Source organism: Sus scrofa, chromosome 3 (genome assembly GCF_000003025.6).
Source record: "Sus scrofa isolate TJ Tabasco breed Duroc chromosome 3, Sscrofa11.1, whole genome shotgun sequence".
In the NCBI taxonomy this organism is placed as follows: domain Eukaryota; kingdom Metazoa; phylum Chordata; class Mammalia; order Artiodactyla; family Suidae; genus Sus; species Sus scrofa.
The window spans coordinates 10,221,945-10,241,330 of NC_010445.4; the positions used below are offsets into that span (position 1 = coordinate 10,221,945).

Genomic DNA, 19,386 nt, shown 5'->3' on the forward strand with positions numbered 1-19,386 from the left:
ACCTGACGACACAAAGGAATGACGCGCCGACACCTGCCACGGCGTGGCTGAGCCCCGAGGACACGCTGAGAAAAAGATGCCACGAAAGGCCATATACTGGACAATTCCCTCCAGAGGCAATGTCCACACAGGCAGTTCCACAGAGACAAAAAGTAGGTGGACAGGGGCTTAGGGCTCACGGTGGGGGACTGACTACCAAGGGGCGCGGGCTTGCTTTGGAGGATGATGAAAAAACACTCCAAAGTTGAATGTGAATCCGACTAGTATCCATGAGGATGTGGGTTCCATCCCTGGCCTCCCTCAGTGGGTCAGGGATCTGGTGTTGCTGTGAGCTGTGCTGTAGGTTGCAGGCGTGGCTCGGATCCCACATGGCTGTGGCTGTGGTGTAGGCTGGCAGCTGTAGCTCCTATTCGACTCCCTAGCCTGGGAACCTCCATATGCCACAGGTGTGGCCCTAAAAAGCAAAAGTCTCTGTTGGCGAGGCTGTGGGGAACAGGTTTTCTCACACACTGCCAGGGACGGCCCTGGTGTGACCCCTGTCGGGGGTGGCGTGTGATCTGGCAGCTTCTATCACAAATGCAGATATACCTTTTGCGCCAACAATTCCACTTCTGGGATTTTATCGTGTTGGTAAATTGATCTACACAGTCACAGCAGCGGTTGCGCGGTCTGTAAAAACTATCAGAAATATTCCAAGTGCCATCGACAGGGCAGTGTTAAAACAAATTACAGTACTTGTGGCCACGTAAGGACTCACTGGATGAGTGGAAAGAAAGAGGGAGGTGCCTCTGAATTCCTGGGAAAGGACTTCCAAGACGTGTCATTACATGGAAAGAAAATTCAGGTCTGTAACGGTGTGTGTATTTTTTTAAAGTGCAAAATAAAAGTCTCTTTTTAAGATATGCGCAGAAAGAAACTCTGGAATGATCTATAACACACAAGGACAGGGATGGGAGAGCAGCTTTCCTCTGAATAGTTTATGGTGTGGATTTTTAACCTCGTGAGTGAAGTGCCCTGTCATAAAAGCCAATACCTTCAAGAAACAAAAACAGAGATAAGGCTGGAGCTGTGCTGCGACCGCACCCACGAGAGGTTTCCCTCTGCTCCTGGATGGAGCCAGGTCTGGGAGGGAAGGGACGGGGCTGCGTGTGTGCGTTAGAGAGTCGGTCTCTTCTTAGAGTTTGGTTTGTGCAAGAGACAAACATCCAGACAGCAGAGCAGCCTCGAGGCCGAGCTTAGACCAGCACGTGGTGGCCGTGGGCGCTGAGCTGAGCTGGTGAGCTGGGGCCCGCCCGCCCTCTCCCCCTGCCCAGTGGGCCCCCAGGTGTCCCCCCAGGGCCACCACGCCTCCCTGGGAGGAGCCCCGGCAGAAAACTCACCGTCTTCTTCATCTTTTCCACGAAGCTGCTGTCTTTGACGGAGGAGGTCCTGGAAGACAAAAGCGTCCGATGGGCAAGGGAGGCACGTGCCGCGGAGATGGGCGTTGCAGCCCAGCATGTGCCAGTGGCCACACCAGCGGCCACCCCTGTCCAGAGCCGGGGCTGGAAGAGGCAGGAGCGGGCTCCGAGGCCTGGGAAATCCAAGTCCAACACCTTGCAGGGCCAGGGCCTGCCCGACCAGGTACATGAGAACAACGAAGGCTCATGCTCACTCCTGGCTCATTCAGTACCCACAGCCCGCGCTCCTGCAGCCTGGTCTCCCGTCTGGTCTCCACCTCACAAGGCAACCAGGAGTCTCCCAAATAAGCTGTTTGTTTGTTTTAGGGCCATACCTGCGGCATATGTGAGTTCTCGGGCTAGGGGGTCCAACCCGAGCTGTAGCCCCACAGCCACAGCAATGCCAGATCTGAGCTGCAACTGTGACCTCCACTGCAGCTCACAGCAACACCAGATCCTTAACCCACTGAGCGAGGCCAGGGGTCAGACCTGCATCCTCATGGCTACCAGCCAGGTTCTTAACTCGCCGAGCCACACAGGAACCCCCAAATAAGATTTTGGCTATGCAACTGCCCCACTCTAAAACCTTCAATGGCGCCCATGACCTCAGGACAGGGATACACAAGTCCCTTCAGCACCTGTCCCCCGCCTCGCCTGCCGTCCCCCTCCACACACCATCCCTGCAGGATGGGCCTCAGAATTGTCAACACCACCGCCTCTGCCCAGAGCGTCCTCACCCCCCAGCCCCCTGCTCCCCTCCAGGCCCCACTTAAATAGCAACTCCCTTGGGATTCCTAAGCTCCTCGCCCCCTTCCCCTGGGGCCACACTTCTGTGTTCCCGTCTGTGACTCCGTCCCCTGCAAGAGCAGCGTCACTGCCCGGCACGCCTGACGGCTCTCCCACTCCCAGCTCCGGCCTCCGGCCCCCGCCTCCACGCCCTGTCCTTCTCCTCTCGGTCCCGTCCCCAGGCCTGCGGGGCTTCGGAAAGCAGCCTGGGGAGCCTCCTGGGGACTCCAGGCCCAGGGCAGCAAGGCAGGCAACACGTTCCCTTTCTCGTCGGAATCAAGGCACAAACCTGCACACTCAAATACAGCTGCTTCTGTTTCCGACGACGCTGTGAAGGGCGTGCAAGGCGAGCCCCGGCCCGGGAGACGGGAGACGGGAGACGAGGCCGCGGCGCACGCACACCTGACCGACCAGGGCCAGGGTTGAGAACCTAAGACTCCCTACAAACCAGTCAGAAAGACACATAATCCAACAGAAACGCTGTCAAAAGGCTTGGAAGGTATTTCCTCAGAGCATCTGAATGGCCCAGCAATGCAGGGAAAGCTGCTCGACTGGAAATGAAAACCACAGTGGGGTCTACGATGCGCCCACGGAGGGCGGCTTAAAGATGATGACAAGGTCCCCAACAGGTGACGTTATGGAGCAATTGGAATTCCTGCACGCGGCTGGGGGAGGGCGACGGGGGCTGGGCAGCTCGGGACACGAAGGGGTGGCATCTCCTAGGACCGGAGACCCAAGTGGTTCAGTCTGCAATATGCGCCCTGCAGGGGGTGCTTTCCTGGCGCCCAAAAGACACGCGTTCTTTGCCCTTCTCACCACCCTGTGTGGCCTCCGGCGCACAGTCAAGTGTGACAGCGATGCACCCCGGCTAGATGCCTGGATTCCCCAGAGACACGTGTTACGCGAGGGTTTTTTTGCAAACGTGCCTGCAAAGCTGTTCAACAGGTGTTTGTAAACATGGAGACACGGAAGTTTCATGTCCAAGTCCTGGCTGGGTCTCTCACTAGGTTCGTAGGTACAGGACCAATGCTGCTTTCAGGGCCTCGCCGTTAAGAAACATCACACTGGGGCCCTGGGGGAGCAGAAGCCCGGCGCCTGGCTCGGCCACGCCAGCCTCTCTCCTCCAATTCTGACGGCCCATCCCCGACCCCCCATCACCCCGGCATCCCCTGGGCAGGCCCATCCCTCCCCTCAGCAGGGCCAGGGCCAGAGCACGGATGGAGGCCCTCAGGCCTGGACCCTACCTTCCCACGCCCACTGCAACCCACACTCCAAAGGGGCCTGGGGTCTGGACATGTGACCACGCTGCGTCCTCTCAAGCCCTCTAGTCATGTGGAGCCTGAACTAGAACCTGACCTATGACACTGTCTGGGCACTAACACGGCGTGCTCGCCAAGACCTGCCCTTAGAGAAACGAAGCAGGACACGCGATGACACGGATTCCTCCACCGAGTAGCTGTGAACTGAGTCCTGAGCACACATCACCCACTAAGCATAAAACCACAAAAGAGAAGCTAGTCCACATAAGAGAAAGGTGAGAGCACCGATTCAGAATCCACACCCCCAGCTTGCACTGCTCTGCCCACAAGAGCCAACCTGCCGTTCTGGTTCCTCTGTGTCCCCGGACCCGCCATGGCCTTGGCCTAGAGCGTCCTTCTCTAACCCTTGCCTGCCAGCTCCTGCTCATCTCCCACCGCACAGGCGCAAGCTCCGCCCCACAGCACCTGTCAGACGTAAGGTTTTTGTCACTAGCTCCAGCCGTCTTCGTGCCCTGTCGGGGCACCCAACTCAGTGTGTGCTCGCTGCTCAGCTCGCAGCCTGGGCTTCACACTCCGGAGCCATCTGCATAGCTCTTTGCGGTTGGCACCATGCCCGGCGCCCGGCACAGGGCATTTCACTGGCTTCTGGTGGTCAGTCCTGAGTCTGCCCAGTGGAAAGTTGGCCAAGGTGGCCTGAGAGGCCTTTGGAGGCTCCCCTGCCCCCCGAGAGGATCTGACCTCCATGGAAAAGCCCACTTTTCTCAAAGAACAGAGGTTTCCATAAAAGCTTCATCTCAGGTGGATGTGAGGCCTCACTGAAGAAAGGGACCAGTGGCACCCCCAGTGCCCAGAGAGCGCCCGGCTGCCCTCCCTCCACCTTCAGGAAACATGCGCCAGGGTGGCTGGGCACTGTGCCAGACTAAATGAGGCAGCCTCTACCTTCCAAGGGCAATCACCAGGCTGGGAAGGAAGCACCCAGGAAAATCAGGAAGAAGGGAAGCGACCACACATCAGGAGCAGAGACTCGGGTCCTGGTTCTGCCACCAAGTGGGCCTGTGACTGGACAGGTCAGGCCCCTCGAGGCCTTGGATCCCTCGACTGAAAACACTGCATCTCGGCTTCTGCAGCCGCCCTGGTGCCCTGCGCGGCGCCTGGAAAGGAGATTAACGCTCAGGGATAGAGAGGGTGCTCTCTGGAAGAAGAAAGCCATCTGGGTCACCCTGTGATTTCAAAGACACCCAAGGGCACAAGGTGGGATGTACGAAGACCGGTGGATGGAGCAGACACCGTGCCACGGGGCTTCCGGGGGAGGGGCCACCGTGGCCGAAGAGACCGGGAAAGGCATCTGGGAAGCGCTGGGCACACTTCTCATGGAGGAAGACGGCTCCCGAGAGGGGAGGCACAGAGGCCGGCAGCCGAGGGGCCCTGGATGAGGCTGGGGCAGGCGTTCCAGGCCAGTGGGGAGAGGAGCAGAGGGGAGCCCTCCCCCGCAGGTCTGTTTGGGGGTGTCAGAGGGCGGGCAAGATGTGCTGGGTGCCCCCCGGCCCCAGGGAGCAGATGCTCCCGAGAAAGGCCTGCACTTCTGAAGGCCGCCGCTGGTCCCGTCATTAGCCTCAGCCCCGGGGAAGGGAGGACCCCTCCCTCAGACCCCCGAGGGGAAAAGGGAAGGCCCGTCCCAGCCGCTAGTCACTGGCCGACCCGGGCAGGTTCCCCACATCCCCAATGGTTATAACTGGCCTGCTGGGCAGCAGCGGGACTGGGAGCGGCCTGCCCACTGTGACTCCTGGCTGGGGGCCCCCAAGCAGGTCTACACCTGGGTGCCCTCGGGGGGCTTTACCAAGCCCGTCCCCCCACAACTTCGCGCTGGGACTTGCATTGGGACCTTAGCTGTCACAGGCGGAGAAGGGGGGCGCTGGCGCCTTCCTGGTTTCCAGTCGAAACCCCCTCCTTTACAAGCAGAGAAACACGGCCGGCAAACCAGGACTGAAGGGGCCAGGGTGGCCATGCCCCAGTGAGCCCCCTAGAACCGCCCCCAAATCTGCCGGTCACCTGTACACCTGTGCCTCCAGGTGTCCCCGCCTGAGAGGAAGTTCCATGCCCTCCCGGGAGGGCTGCCTGTGGGGACGCTCTCCATAACTGACCTTGTCAGGGGGGGCTCGTCCTGCGGAGCCGAGTACACGCACCCCATGGCTTCGCACCCCAGCTCCGGGACTGAGAGGAAAGGCAGGCTGCTTTCTGGGGAACAGGCGGGGAGCCGGCGGCTAGCGAGCTGGGCTCTGTCCGCGTTCCACCAGCGCTGGCGGCAGGCGGCCCGGCCCCCGGTCGCTGAGCATCCTCCTGGACACCCGGTCCTCTCGGAAGCCCTGCCGAGCCCCCGCCTGCCTGCCTGCCTCGGTCCCCAGCCTGGGAACGCTGCTGCATCCGGCGGCGCCGGCAGGGAGGGCCCGGGACTCCAGGCTGAGGCCTCCCGGGAGCCCTGCACGGGGCGAGGGAAGGAGAAAACCTCTCCAACCCCGGCTCGGGTCTCCTTGGTAACTGACAGTATCACAGCCCTTTCTCCCCACAACCCCCCTTTCCATTAAAAAAAAGAGAGAAAGAGGAAGTCGCACAGGCTGGACAAAGCTCTTCTGGACGCGCGTTGCCATGGGAGGACGGCTCCCGTGAGGCGAGGCATCGATCCCGCCTCGGGTCACATTAAATTACATCTGCTTCCCGGCCTTCTCCCTACACAACCACGGGTAACAGAGCCCGAGATGCCCCGTCACCTGCGAGCAGAGCGGGTGCCAAAGCGGCACCCCGCCACCTCCCGCGGCGCAGCGTGCGGGACTGGGCAAGGCGGGCACTGCACGTGCGGCTGAAACATTCCCAGGGAGGAGACCCCTTCGGAGGAACCCAAGCTCAAGAGGCCGCAGCCGGCCCAGCACGGAGCCCAAAAGGTTCCAATGAGGGCTCCCCACGCCCAACTGGGAGCCAAGTGTCTCTGGTTTGGGCTTCAGAGTCACCTGTGGCCCTGCTGGGTCGGGAAGGCAAGACGAGGGTGGACAAAAGCACTGAGTCACTTGGACAGAGGTGAGCCACGATGGCCCGGCCTGATTCACTTTGGTTCCAGTCCCAGGCAATGCGCAGAAGGGTTGCTGCAATTTAATTTTCTGCAGAATGGACCTGATGCCTTCCGGTACTTTTCCCTGCCCTCGGTGACACACAGGGCAGCGAGCTGCTTTTGACCAGTGCCCTCCCGAAGCCTAGAGTGGGCCGAGTTCTCCATCCCCGGGGCAGCAGGCACCCATGATGGGAGAGGGGACAGACACACAATGACGATGGCGGCAGAGCGGGGGAGGCGGGCTGGAAGGAGCCGGTGTCTCTCCCATGGGCAGAGCCGGTCCGGAGCCTCGGGGCGGGAGGCTAATGGTTTGGAAGAGCTGCCTTTGGGGCAAAGTGGTTCGCAGGAGCTTAAGCAAAAAACAGCAGCTCTCTCCACTGACGGCCGAGAACGGGAACCAGCACCCCCACGGAAGGTGGTGAGGACACTGCTTCCTGTGACACTGGCCTCTGGCAGGTGGGAGCTTGAGGTGGGTGTGGGAGCCTCCCCCTGGGACTCAGGGTGCTCTGAGGCTCGGGGGGCGGCTGTTCCCCCCACATGGCTCCCCCAACAGCCTTCAACATGTATTCAGCACTGTGCTCGTCAGGACTCCACAGCCTGCGTGGCCCAGGAGGCCTGTCCCCTCTCGGGCCAGGCAGGTGCCAGTCAGGGCTGGCGCTACTGCCGAGATGGAGGCCCGGGGTACTGCTCAGAGGATCCAGCCCGTCCGGGACAGAGAGAAAGCCACGTCCTCTGACAGTGGATGACCTGGCTCTTGTCACAGAGAAAGTGGCCCTGCCATGGAGTATAATCAAAGGGAGAAGGAGAGTGGGGCGGGAGGGGGACGAGGGCAGGGTGGGGGCAGCGAGGCCCCAGCCTGAGGTCCTGCTCTGGGGCTTATTCATTCTCAGCCGTGGCTAAATTACCTCCCCTCCAATGAGCTTTGCCTTTTGTGCGACGGGGATCGGAGGAGGAAGTGTCAGAACGCTCTGTCACCGTCACCCACTGTTTCTCCGAGCCATTGACACCTCTGCGCTGGTGCCCTGCTCACCATCTATGCCACGGACCCAGGTCGATGCCAACGCCCCCGATGACCTTCCTCCAAACTGCACTCGGGGACGGCTGCTCTCGGGGCCCTGTCCCAGCACGAGCCCTCCCTGGGCTTTCTGAGGGCTTCCCTGACCTCTGCTCTCCTGTCTCAGCTCCCTTCACGACCCCCGACTCCCTTGGTGACCTACGCCCTGGCTCTACCAACATGCGCCCTGCCCAGAGTGGCCCTGCTCGTCCTCGGCCCGGGCTCCTGCACATGCAGCCTCTTCCCAGCCTTGTCCTCAGCCTCCCAGACTCAGCTCGGGGTAGGGGCACCTGCAGCCTGATGTGCCCCCGAGGGAGGGATGTCCCTCCTCTGCGCCCCACCACCTGGGCTTTCCCGGCACCGTCCACTGTACCACCCGCATGACCCCCAACGCACGTGAGCCCCTGAGGACGTCGCGTGTCCCTGCCTGGCCCACAGAGGTGGGGTCCCCAGCACCAAGTGCCTCTGATGATGACCAGTGAGGTCAGGGGCGCTGATGCTCGGCTCCGAATCCCTTTCCCAGACGGGCCAGTCTGAGGTCTCAGGCACTGGCTTCAACAGCAAAGCTACTCCAGTCTCATCAAGGGACAGGACTGGGCCCTTGGCAGTCAGGTGGCAGCAGAAAAGCCACACCTGTGCTCGCAGGGGCAGCGTGAACACCCTGAGACCACGCCGCCTCCTCCTCCTCGGATGCAGGAGGCTTCGGGCGCTGCTCACCCCCGCGGCCACAGCAGCCTTTCCTCCCGCTTCTCTCCTTGTAAGAAAACTGTCATGGGGACCTCTCTCTGGGAAGAGCGGCCCTGAGCTGGTGTGGAAAAAACCAGCTCCCTCTCCCTCTGCTGGAAGGAGATAGGCTGGAGAGAGGCGGCCCCGAGTCCTGCCTCCAGCTCTCCCGGCCTTTCTGGCAAGAGCGCGCGGGGAGAATGAGCTCTTGAGTGGCTTTTTGGAAGCCACCCCCAGAGGAATATCCTCAGCGAAATCCAGATTGTGGGAAACCCCAGGCAACAAATGGTCTGGGTTCTTCAACAAAAATGCCTCAAAGCAATCACAGGAGGAGAAGGAAGCCCGCGGCCCTGGCACCGCGAGAAAGGGAGGCAGCCCAGCCCTGGAGGCCAGCGCAGCCTAACACCATCGGCATGACATCCTGGAAAAGGCAAAACCACATGGACGGAAATAAGATCAGTGGTTGCCACTGATCTGGGGTTGGGGGCTGGGGATGCCAACGGCGAAGGGACCTGGTGGGCGAGCTTTTTGGGGTGTGAGGTGTTTTGTATCTTGACTGTAACACTGGTTACACAATTGCACACACCTGTCAGGCTTCATCAAACTACATGCTTCTTTTGGCTCTTTTTAGGGCCGCACCTGAGGCATATGGAGGTTCCCAGGCTAGGGGTCGAACAGGAACTATAGCTGCTCGCCCCAGGCTAGGGATCGAACAGGAACACAGCCACGGCAACTCGGGATCTGAGCCGCATCTGCGACCTACACCACAGCTCATGGCAACACCGGGTCCTTAACCCACTGAGAAAGGTCAGGGATCAAACCTGCACCCTCGTGGATGCTAGTCAGATTCGTTTTTGCTGAGCCACAACGGGAACTCCCATCTGTACACTTTAAAAAAGAATTTTACTCTATGCAAATGACACCTCGACTACCACTGACCCCTCAAGACACTTAGAAGATTTAGTAATCAGCTGCAAAGCACGGATTAAGAGCCTGAACTTAGAAAAAAAAAAAAAAAAAAAAAAAAAGGGGTTTAAAGACCTGATCAGTCACTCAGGGAGCTATGAACAATGCCAGCTGGGTATGGGATGACACTGAGGCGTTCTGCGGACTTTCAGGGCTGGGGGGTGGCGCCGTGTAAGGTTTAAAATGGGGAGTCCTTGAATTTGAGAGGACTGAGTTCCTACTTCCATAAAATTTCACAGGAAATATTTCATAATTCAGATGAATTACATGATTGTAAAATTATATGTTTGAAGACAATCCGGGAACCGTGGGGAGGGGGGAGGAAACGGGCCTGGCTGGGAACGGACAGTTGTTAAAACTGGGTGATGAGTCCCCTGCTTTCTGATGCTGGAAATGCTGCATAAGCACGCAGGTGCCACAGGTGAAGCAGAGCTGGGGTGGGGGTTGCTTCCCGGGGCTGTAAGCACAGCAGAGGCTGCGGTGCAGGCCCCGTCTCGAAAAAAGGCCCTGCTCGGACCCCGCCATGGCTGACAGGGGTCACTCTGAGCCCAGTTTGGCCAGGTTGTCTTTTTAAAAAAAAATTTTTTTTTTCTCCCCCAAAAGAAGCTATGTCTGAGGTTAAAACTTGAGGTGAAATTACTGGATTCTTTAAAAAACAAAAACAAAAAACAAACGAAACCCAGAACTGATAGGTTTTTCAATGAAAGCATATTACCTATTTAATAATTCACATTTTAAAACTAGAACTCTTCGGTGTGGCACGTTCATTTGACGCTGGTTTTACAGTGGAAAACGCGGAGGATCCCTTCGAATCATGAATTCTGCTGCTGTGAACCTGCCAGGCTTTCAATGTTCTAATTTAAAAATCGAAAAAAATATGCAGGTAAGCCGCAGCCAGCCTGTGAGCCCCCCGTGCCTTGGAGGCAGACAGACACCCGCGCAGATTTGGCGTTTACGAATTCAACCGCCTGTCTCTGAGCATCTTCACGCGGGCCCTGTGCTCACAGAGGGACCCAGAGAGGAACGGGGACATTATCTCTGCCCTGTGGGAGCAGAAACATCCACAAATGCCACCCAACAAGAGGGGTGCCGTATTCCCTGTGTGAGAAAAAACTTCGTCGGGGCACAAAGGGATCCCGAACTTGGGACTCCTGTGGGAGCCACCATCCTGCGGGCTCCCTTCCATCCGCAGCTCCCTGGTCTGGAGGCTCTGCCCAGGGGTGGCGAGCTGGGGAGCGAGTGGGAGTGGAGCTCAAAGAATGATTTCAAAAGTCATCAGGATTATCACAGAGAGATCGTGAGGCCGGTAACTGCTCCTCTTTAACAAGCCTTTAAATGCTCTTACTAACCCTTCCAAAGATCTCCCCAGGGGGATAAAAACCAGGTTCACAGAGTAGGAGGCTCGATAATGAAAAGATGCTGATGCATGGACAGATTCCAATCCCGACTGAAATCCCGGCAGGTGTTCCTGTTGGTTTGTCTTGGCGGACACTGTCAAGGTGATTCCAAGATAAGTAGAAATGCCAAGGACCCAAAAAAGCCGAGAGAAGCTTACGAAAGAGGAACAAACCTGGAGGACTTGGACCACCAGATGCCAAGTCAAGAGTCACTGTAAAACCAGACAAAACATAGCAGTGCGGTTACTGGTGAAAGGACAGGAAACAGATCAACAGAACAAGGAATCCAGGAACCGACCCCCATCTATACGGTCACCTGATTTACATCCACAGTGAGGCTTCAGTGCACGAGAAAAGAACAACCTTTTTTAATAACGGTGCTAGGAGTTCCCACCGTGGCACAAAGGGACCGGTGGCATCTCTGCAGTGCCAGGATGCAGGTTTGATCCTGGGCCCGGCACAGGGATCCAGTGTTGCCACAGCTGTGGCACAGGTTGCAACCGTGGCTTTGGATCTGATCCCTGGCCCGGCAGCTCCACATGCCGGGGGACGGCCGAAAACTAACTAAGGAACTGGCCCTGGATCGAGAGGATGGAGAGCCATGAGGAAACAAACGAGTCTCGAAGCGCCTTGACAATGTGCCCGCCAAAATCAATTTCGGCTGGATGGCAGGCGGAAGTATAAAAGCTACAGGAGTGACGCTTTTAGAAGGAAAACTCAAAAGAGCAGCTTCACGACCTCAAGATAAGGTTTCTTAAATGGGATGCAAAAGCCTTAACAATAAAAGTGAAGGCCAACCAAAATGTCAACGAATCGGAGTAGTTTGAGGCAAGAACTTCTGATCATCAAAAGACACTCTTAAAAGAGGAAAAAGGCAAGTTACAGAAAAACACTGGCCACACATGGACACCTAACAAAGGATTTGAATCTGGAATATATGAACAGCTGTGACAAATCAACAAGGCCACCAACCCCACAGAAAAAAAAATGGGCAAGGTCTTGAATGGACCTTCACAATAGGTATCTCGGCGGTCAAAAAAATCACACGAAAGGGTCATCAGACTTTAAGACAGGTCCCACCACAGGCCCATTAGATTGGCTAAAATACAAAAGGTGGCAGAAGCTGGAGTTCCTGTCGCGGCACAGTGGAAACGAATCCGACTGGGAACCATGAGGTTGCGGGTTCGATGCCTGGCCTTGCTCAGTGGGCTAAGGATCTGGCATTGCCATGAGCTGTGGTGTAGGTCGCAGACTCGGCTCGGATCCCGAGTTGCTGTGGCTACAGCTCCGATTGGACCCCTAGCCTGGGAACCTCCATATGCCGCAGGTGCGGCCCTAAAAAGGCAAAAAAAAAAAACAAAAAAAAAAAAAAAAAGAAAAAGTGACAAGTTGGTGAGGGTGGGAAGCAGCTGACCCCCTGCATGCCGGGGGTGGGACTGGATGCTGGTACCAGCACGCGGGAAATCCAGCCACTTCTAACAGAGGTGCGTGTGGGCCTTCCCGCAGACCCCCGATGCCACATCCACCACGCACCTGGCGGAGCTAAGGCCACATGCACCTGCCTGTTCCCTGCAGGACCGCTGGCAATAGCGCCTCAGGCTGGAAGCCATCTAACGGGCCGTGACCATCGGAATGAATAAATAGCGGCTTACTGCCACGACAGAATAATATGAATGACAGCACACATTATGCAGCAATAAGAATGAGAGAACTGTGGCTAAACCTGAAAAAAGTGTTAAGAGGCCGATGAAGACACCACCTGGGGCACAGACATTTGTCTCCGTCACGGGAAGTCGGGAGGGCAGGCGACCTGGGAGGCAGTGAGACTGGAGGGGCCCGAGGGGCCGTTTCTTAGGTGAATGTGTCCATTTGGTGACAAGCACTCAATCCTGGCGCTTAGGATCTGTCCACTTCTACGTCCCCACGTTCTGTGCTTCAGTGAAAAACTTAGGAACAAAGACCCAAGGAGGCCACCGAGGAGGCCACCAAGGCCTTCCAGAACCGACCTGCCCCCGAGCCCTCCCTGGTCTCCGGCTCCCTGTCGGCCCTGAGACCAGCGGGCAGGTGAAGGGTAAGCGGCCTGACCCCGTGGCCACAGCTCCCTCGGCCCCGGGGAAAGACATGTCGCTGTCTTCCTGCTGGCGCCTCACTCTCCCTTTTCTCTGGCGGCCCCCAACCCCAACCCCAGCCTCACGGCTTGCGAGGGGCCCAAACCTCTTAGATGTGGGGTTTGCCTGGCTCCCCTGCCCCATCTAGCCACTCCCCAGGGACTCCACGACAGACGTCCACCCGGTCCCTCCTTCTTTCCTTCCCAACCTGAGCCTGCACCTCGGCTCCACCTCCCCTTCAACTAACTGTCCCTCCCGCTTCTCTGCGCCCAACCAGCCCTGGGTTCCTCCTAATGTGCCTTCACTGTCCTTGCTGCTGGGGACCCTCTTGTCAGGCTCATCACCTCCCTCTGGACCCCTTACTGGAACAACCCTGCCCCCTGCGTCCTGCCTCCTGAAGGCCCTGCATCCATCCCCCAGCCGGGGCCCTTCTGACGCCAGGGCTGCATCGCTTCACTGGTCTCGAGGACCCTCTGCAAGCGGGGCTCCCGCCTGCCTCGTCCACCGCCCCCGCACTCGTCCCAAACACAAACCCCGTCCCACAATCGGAGCGCTGCCACCCACACGGCCCGGCCCTCCTCGCCCCCGGGCCACACCCGACTCCACCCACAGACCACCCCAAAGGCGCCTCTGAGCAGCCTGCCCTGCGCTCCCCAGAGTCTCTTCCCGGGACTGCCCCTCCCAGGGGACTGGAAGGCAAGCCTCCGCTTCACTGGCCGGTCGCAAGCGCTCATCCGTCTGATGTGACGAGCCCCAGGCCGGTCCCCGGGATCTCTGGCGGGGTCCCGCACCGCCCCTTTAGCAGGCAGAGGTGCTTCGCCCGCAGCACTCCAGTCCCACAGGGCCATGCCTGAGCAGGAACCTGCCCCCGGGGGAGAATTCGGGCAAAGTCTCCTCCAACTGGTGTGTTAAACCCTTGCCCAACCCTTGCCCGCCGCTGAGGGCAAGGACTGCCTGGAGTGCCTGCCAGCACAGATGCTTGCCCAGCCCAGAGTGCCATCCTGGCCCGGGTGCATCTGCAGGCAGCGGCTACGGGCTGAGTCGAGCCCCCACGGATCACTGTCCACTGCCTGGTGGGTGAGGGAGGCTCTGTGCTGTGGCCAAAACCACGTGTGTTCACTGAAACTGCAAGTGGGCAGGACAACAATGAGGCTACAGAGCAGGAGGTCCCGCGGGAGGACCTCTCTGAGTCTCCGTTTCCTCCCCTTTGAAAGAGGAAGATTAACGACTTCTTTCAGAGACAGAAGGCCACGTATGGCAAGTCGGGGAGAGGGGGCTGTGGGGTCTGCAGATCTGGTTTCAAAGGCAACGCTGGAGTTCCCGTCGTAGCTCAGTGGAAACGAATCCGACTAGGAACCATGAGGCTGCGGGTTCGATCCCCGGCCTCGCTCAGTGGATTAAGGATCTGGTGTTGCCGTGAGCTGGGGTGTAGGTCACAAATGCAGCTCAGATCCTCCATTGCTGTGGCTGTGGTGTAGGCTGGCAGCTGTAGCTCCAATTGGACCCCTTGCCTGGGAACCTCCATATGGTGCAGGTGCGGCCCTAAAAAGACAAAAAAAAAAAAAAAAAAAGGCAGCGCTGCTACTTCTAAGTGAGGTGGCCTCGGGCAAATGCCTCAATCCCCAGCACCTCGGTTTCCTTCTCTGTGAAATGGGGTAATAACGGTGTCTTCGAAGGGCTCTTATAAGCCTGCAGATGACATTAATAACAAGGATAAACACACGGCGTCTGTGGGCTCGGAGGCACCGGGCTGGGCACAGAGCTCTATGGTGGATTATGCCATTTAATTTTTACAACCCTAGGAAGTAAGTTCTGTTATCATCGCCGATTTACAGTTGAGTTTAATCAAAAAGATTAAGGGGAGGCAAAAGTCACACGGCTAAGACAGGGGCAGAGTCGGGATTCAAACCTTCAGTCCCCAGCTTCAGGGCCCAGGACCTAACGCCTCGCGAGGAAAGCTCCCCTGCCTGGCGGGGCTCGGGCGGTCCACGTGACAGAGCGAGGGCCGGGAAGGGACTGAAATACACAGGCTGACGTCGTTAGGATTATGCGGAAGGGAATCATCACTGCCGCAGCCCGGCAAAGAGGGACAATTAGAATCTGCAAAACACAACTCCGGGGTTTTGTTTCAAGTCCATCTTGTGAGGCCGGAGACCTTGGTGGCGGGGAGGACGGGAGTGCCGAGCCCTCCTGTCGCACAGGCCGGGGACACCTCCATCTTATAGACAGGGAGACGCAGGGGCCCCCGTCAACTGGGACCTGGGTGCTGGTCCCCTTATCGTGAGTGCCATACCTTTTCACCAAAAACACTTGGCCACGCCAGGAATGTCCCTGTTCAGCCCCGGCTGGAACAGGCTGGCGCCAGCTCACCTGCCCGGCCTCCTGTCCCTCTGGCCCTCGGCCAGCAAAGCCCTCGCAGCCTCGGGGTGTGGCCCCCGCAGCAGCAGCACAGCCCACCTTGCCGGTCCCTCCCTCCAGGGGGGACTTCCTTCTTGGAGCTCTCAGAGCCCTGTCTCCTGGCCACCCAGGCTCTCTCCATAACGTGCAATGAGGCTGCCCTCCCTGCTATGTGGGCACTGCTGTCACAAGGAAGCCCTGATTAGATAACGCATGTGAAAGCACTTCATAAACCGTCTTTAAAAACGACCTTTCAATGTCCTGACTTTGAGCCTCATTACTGTAAAGGCCACCTTTGCATCCCTGCAGCGCGCCCAGGGCAGCACAGGCACTAAACACTTTCTGGCACAGACACTAAGTGGCTACCGTGTGGCAGGACCCGCGCTAGGTGACGTCAACACCAGACTGCCTGCCGGTCTGGTCACAGAAGCTCAGTGTGGGTACTGAGACGAGAGGAGGAGAAACGGTTTCCTCTCTTCTTGTCGAGAATGAAAAAGATTGAAAGGAAATTGCAAAAGGAGCGGTCGCCTTGCTCCCGGGCCTGCGGACAGCACCTCTACAAGCCCGGGTTCACGAAAGGAAAGATTGAGGGTCTGGAGTGGGATATGAATGAAATCGGCGCCAGCGCCCCCGCTGCCTCGGCGCTTGACCTTGAAGGCTGCTGACCTTGAGGGCCTGAGCCTCAGGCTACCTCTCGGCAGGGGCCCTTCTTCTCTGCATGGTTCCTGTGACGTCTGAACAAGCACTGGTATCAAAGGACCTTGAAGGCCGAGGTGCAGCCTGAGCATGACGGCTGGTTAAGCAGACCCGAAGAAGAGGCCACCAGCCAGCCAAACTCGAGACTCGGGCCAAGAGGCCACAAGGGATCCTGCATCTCTAGCTGCTCACTCCTGCCCCAGGCCCAGGCCCAGGGCACTGCTGGGATGGCAGAGACCTGCTCTGGAGGGATCCTGCGCGGTGTCACTTACGTGGTCTCAATTTTGGTGAATTCGGGGACTTCGTCTTTTTTCTTTCTGAAGATGAACCAGTAGGTCAGGAGACCCACGATGAGAGAAAACAGGACCATGTCTGTGGCGCTGAAAAGGGACACTTCTTCAGCCACCATCTCGGACGTGGTGGTGCCAGTATCCACGTTGGAGTCCCCCATGCTGATCACGAAACTGTCAGGAGAGAGAGATGACAGACATCAGCAGGGAGGGACAGGGCCTGCCTGAGGCCTGCTGGGGAGCCCCGGAGGCCCCGGCCTGGGCCTCGTGCCCCAGAGGCTGCAGCAACAGACGGAGCACGGGCGCAGGGCTGCCGGCCCAGGCAGGGTGCAGCTGCAGCCTCGGATGGGAATGACAAGAGTATGTGGCCTGGCCGGCATCCGTGCAGCCCTGGGCGCAGGCTCCAGGGGGACCGGGCCCTCTGTGAACATAGAACACAGACTCCAGCCCCACGAGGACACAGCAGAGAGAGGAGCCACTTCACAGCAAGCCCCTTCTTAGCCATGCGGCCGGGCCAGGATGGCCCGAACCCCGCACATTCCAAAGGTCTTCAAGAGTGGCCCCTGGAGGGCTCCTGGGATATAACCTCTGAGCCCCTGGAATGTGCCATCTGATAAGAGTATCTCCACACGCCTGAGACCTTGGGTTGTGCAGAGGGTTTAGACTAATGATGTGGTTCAGAGGAACATCCGGGGCTCTGAATTGCACACTGCTGTGGCCTCCAGGGTGCCGGAGATGGAGCAGGTGGCTTAGACATGCTGGCACTCCCGTGCCTCTGAGGCTGACTCCCAGTAAAATCCCTGGGGGTGGCTTCCCTGGATGGCAACACTTTCTATGTGATGCCACTTGTGGTTGCTGGGAGAATTACGTGGTGTCATGTGACTCCACTGGCCAAGAACTGGAAGCTCCTGCCTCGTTCCTCCTAGACCTACAGCGTCTTTCCTTTGTGGATTTTGGTCTGTTTCCTTCTGCCGTAATAAACCATAACTGGGAGTAAAACAGCTTTTCTGAGTTATCTGAGTCCTGCTGACCCACTGAACCAGAGGGTCTCAGGGACCCCCACCACACCTACCTACTCAGCTCCCTTGAAAGGTGCTCAACTGGCCCTTCCACCATGGACACCTTGCAGGTACAGAGCTATGAGTCCATCAAGGCTTCTGCCTCTCATCCCCATGGCTGGGCGCAGCTGACATCTGCATCTTGCCTTTTGCAATCACTGCTCTCACGGAGTGGGCTGCTCTTGCTGCAACCGTGAGCCCAGACGTGGTCAGGAATGTCTTAGTCAGAGCTCAGCAACTCAGGCAATGGGAAATTACTTCATATCTGGCTTCCGTTAGCTGTCACTGCCTCTGGGAAACCATACAGTGGGCCCCCGCAGCTAGAGCACCTGAGCATCCAGGGGCCGGGCACCAGCCCTGCCGTCCTGTGCAACCTGCCCGGAATGGACCATTCAGGACGGCCCCCGAGCTGGCTTCTTGCTTCATCACTCATCTGAGGTACTTTCCTAGAAGCTGAGTTCCTGAGATCATCTCAACTTACCCTTCTAGATCTCTGATATTAAAGGACACACTTAACCCTGGAGCCCCGAGAAAACTGTTTGTAATTAAGTATTAATTTTATAAGTAAACACAATACATATTCAAGGTTAGTCACGTCTTTCTCTCCTGTCACCACTGGTCATGCCCACATGTTTTCTGTCATGGGGACGTGGAGGGGACCTGTTCCACAGGCCTGGGATGCGACAGGCCCTCAGAGCTCGGCTGGAAGCAGCTCTGGTTCTGGCCAGGACTGATGTGCTGAAGAGGGAGAGCTCCCAGCTGCCGCCCCTCACATTGCAGCAGTCAGTGGACGCCTGCCCCTGTGCCCCCGCCTTTCGGAATCTGGCTGACCAGGCCCTTCCTTTACTGATGGGGGTGGGGCGGGAGGACTAATGCCCATGAAACTGAATGACTGTTTCTTGACACGCCTGCTAGTTGACCGCATCACGCAGAAGAGGAAGCTCGGCCCTGGAGGAGGAGTCCGAGTGACGGTGCTGCAGAGTGAGGGGAACTGCACGAACTTTACTCAACCCTTTTCTTTCTTTTCTGTTGGTTTGTTTTAGTTTGCTTTTGCTTGCTATTTTTGGGCTGTGCCCACGACATGTGGAAGCTCCTGGGCCAAGGATCGAACCTGCCACCACAGCAGCAAGCCAAGTCACTGCGGTGACAATGCCAGATTCTTCACCGGGTGAGCCACCAGGGAACTCCACAACCCTGTCCTAACAACCTGTGGCTCAAGCCACCCAAACTGCTGCCAGAGACGCCTTACGAGCTGTTCTCCACCCAGGAGCCAGAGGGAGCCTTTGCAAATGCAGGTCAGAGCATGCTACCTCCCTTAATCAAAACCCTCAAATGGCTTCATATCATACTGTGCACAAAATCTAATGTCCAACGCCGGTCAATGAGCCCCATTTGGCCTGGCCCCTGGACCACTCCCACCCCGTTTCGCACTGCTCTGGCCAGCCTCCCAGCTACTCCTCAAGCCTCCAGGCCTGCTCGTGCCTCAGGGCCTTTGCACCTGTTAAGACAGCTGCCTGGACTCTCTTCCAGTTATGTGCAGGGCTCCCTCCCTCTCTTCATTCAGGTCTCCACTCAGTGGTCACCATCTCAGAGAGACGTGGCCTCGCTATAGTGTCTGGTCACTCTCCCCGCGCTTCCCCTGTCACAGCCCTGATCACTCGCTGGCAGTATGTTATTTATACATTTCCCCTGCTGGCCGTCACCCTCACTACAGGGTCAGTCCCCAGGGGCCAATAATGGGCATCAAACGGAGCAGCTTGTTGAGTGAACAAGCATAGGATTCTAGGGTAACTGGGCGGGCAAAGCGCAGCACGCAAATCATAACCCGAAAAGCAGGACACGGAGCCAGGACGACGACGGGGCGTGCGGCTGTGTTCCCTCTTCTCCACTCTCCCTCCACCTCCGACACCTGTGCTTTTGCTGCCTCCTTCGGCATCTCGGGCCTCTCCCTTTGAGCCCAGTCAGGACACCACCAGTCCCCACCCTGCTGCAGAGATGAGCAGGTGCTCAGAATGTGGCTGAGCCCCCGCAGCAGGTGCACAGACCTGATGACACCACGTGTCTGAAAGTGTCCCCAGCAGCTTTGACGTCGGACAGACACGGGCTGCAGAAGGGG

General features: G+C 58.0%; 1 protein-coding gene across 7 annotated transcripts in view; it reads right to left on the reverse strand.

The window, feature by feature from the left end:
* Positions 1–19,386, reverse strand: part of POR (P450 (cytochrome) oxidoreductase) — a 59,451-nt gene that overhangs the window by 9,211 nt on the left and 30,854 nt on the right. For all 7 annotated transcript variants that reach the window (XM_021085556.1, XM_021085553.1, XM_021085554.1 and 4 more), the window contains 2 exon segments: positions 16,195–16,386; positions 1,380–1,428 (listed from right to left, as the gene is read on the reverse strand). In XM_021085556.1, coding sequence (XP_020941215.1) covers positions 1,380–1,428; positions 16,195–16,373 — 228 coding nt within the window. In that variant the 5' untranslated portion in view covers positions 16,374–16,386.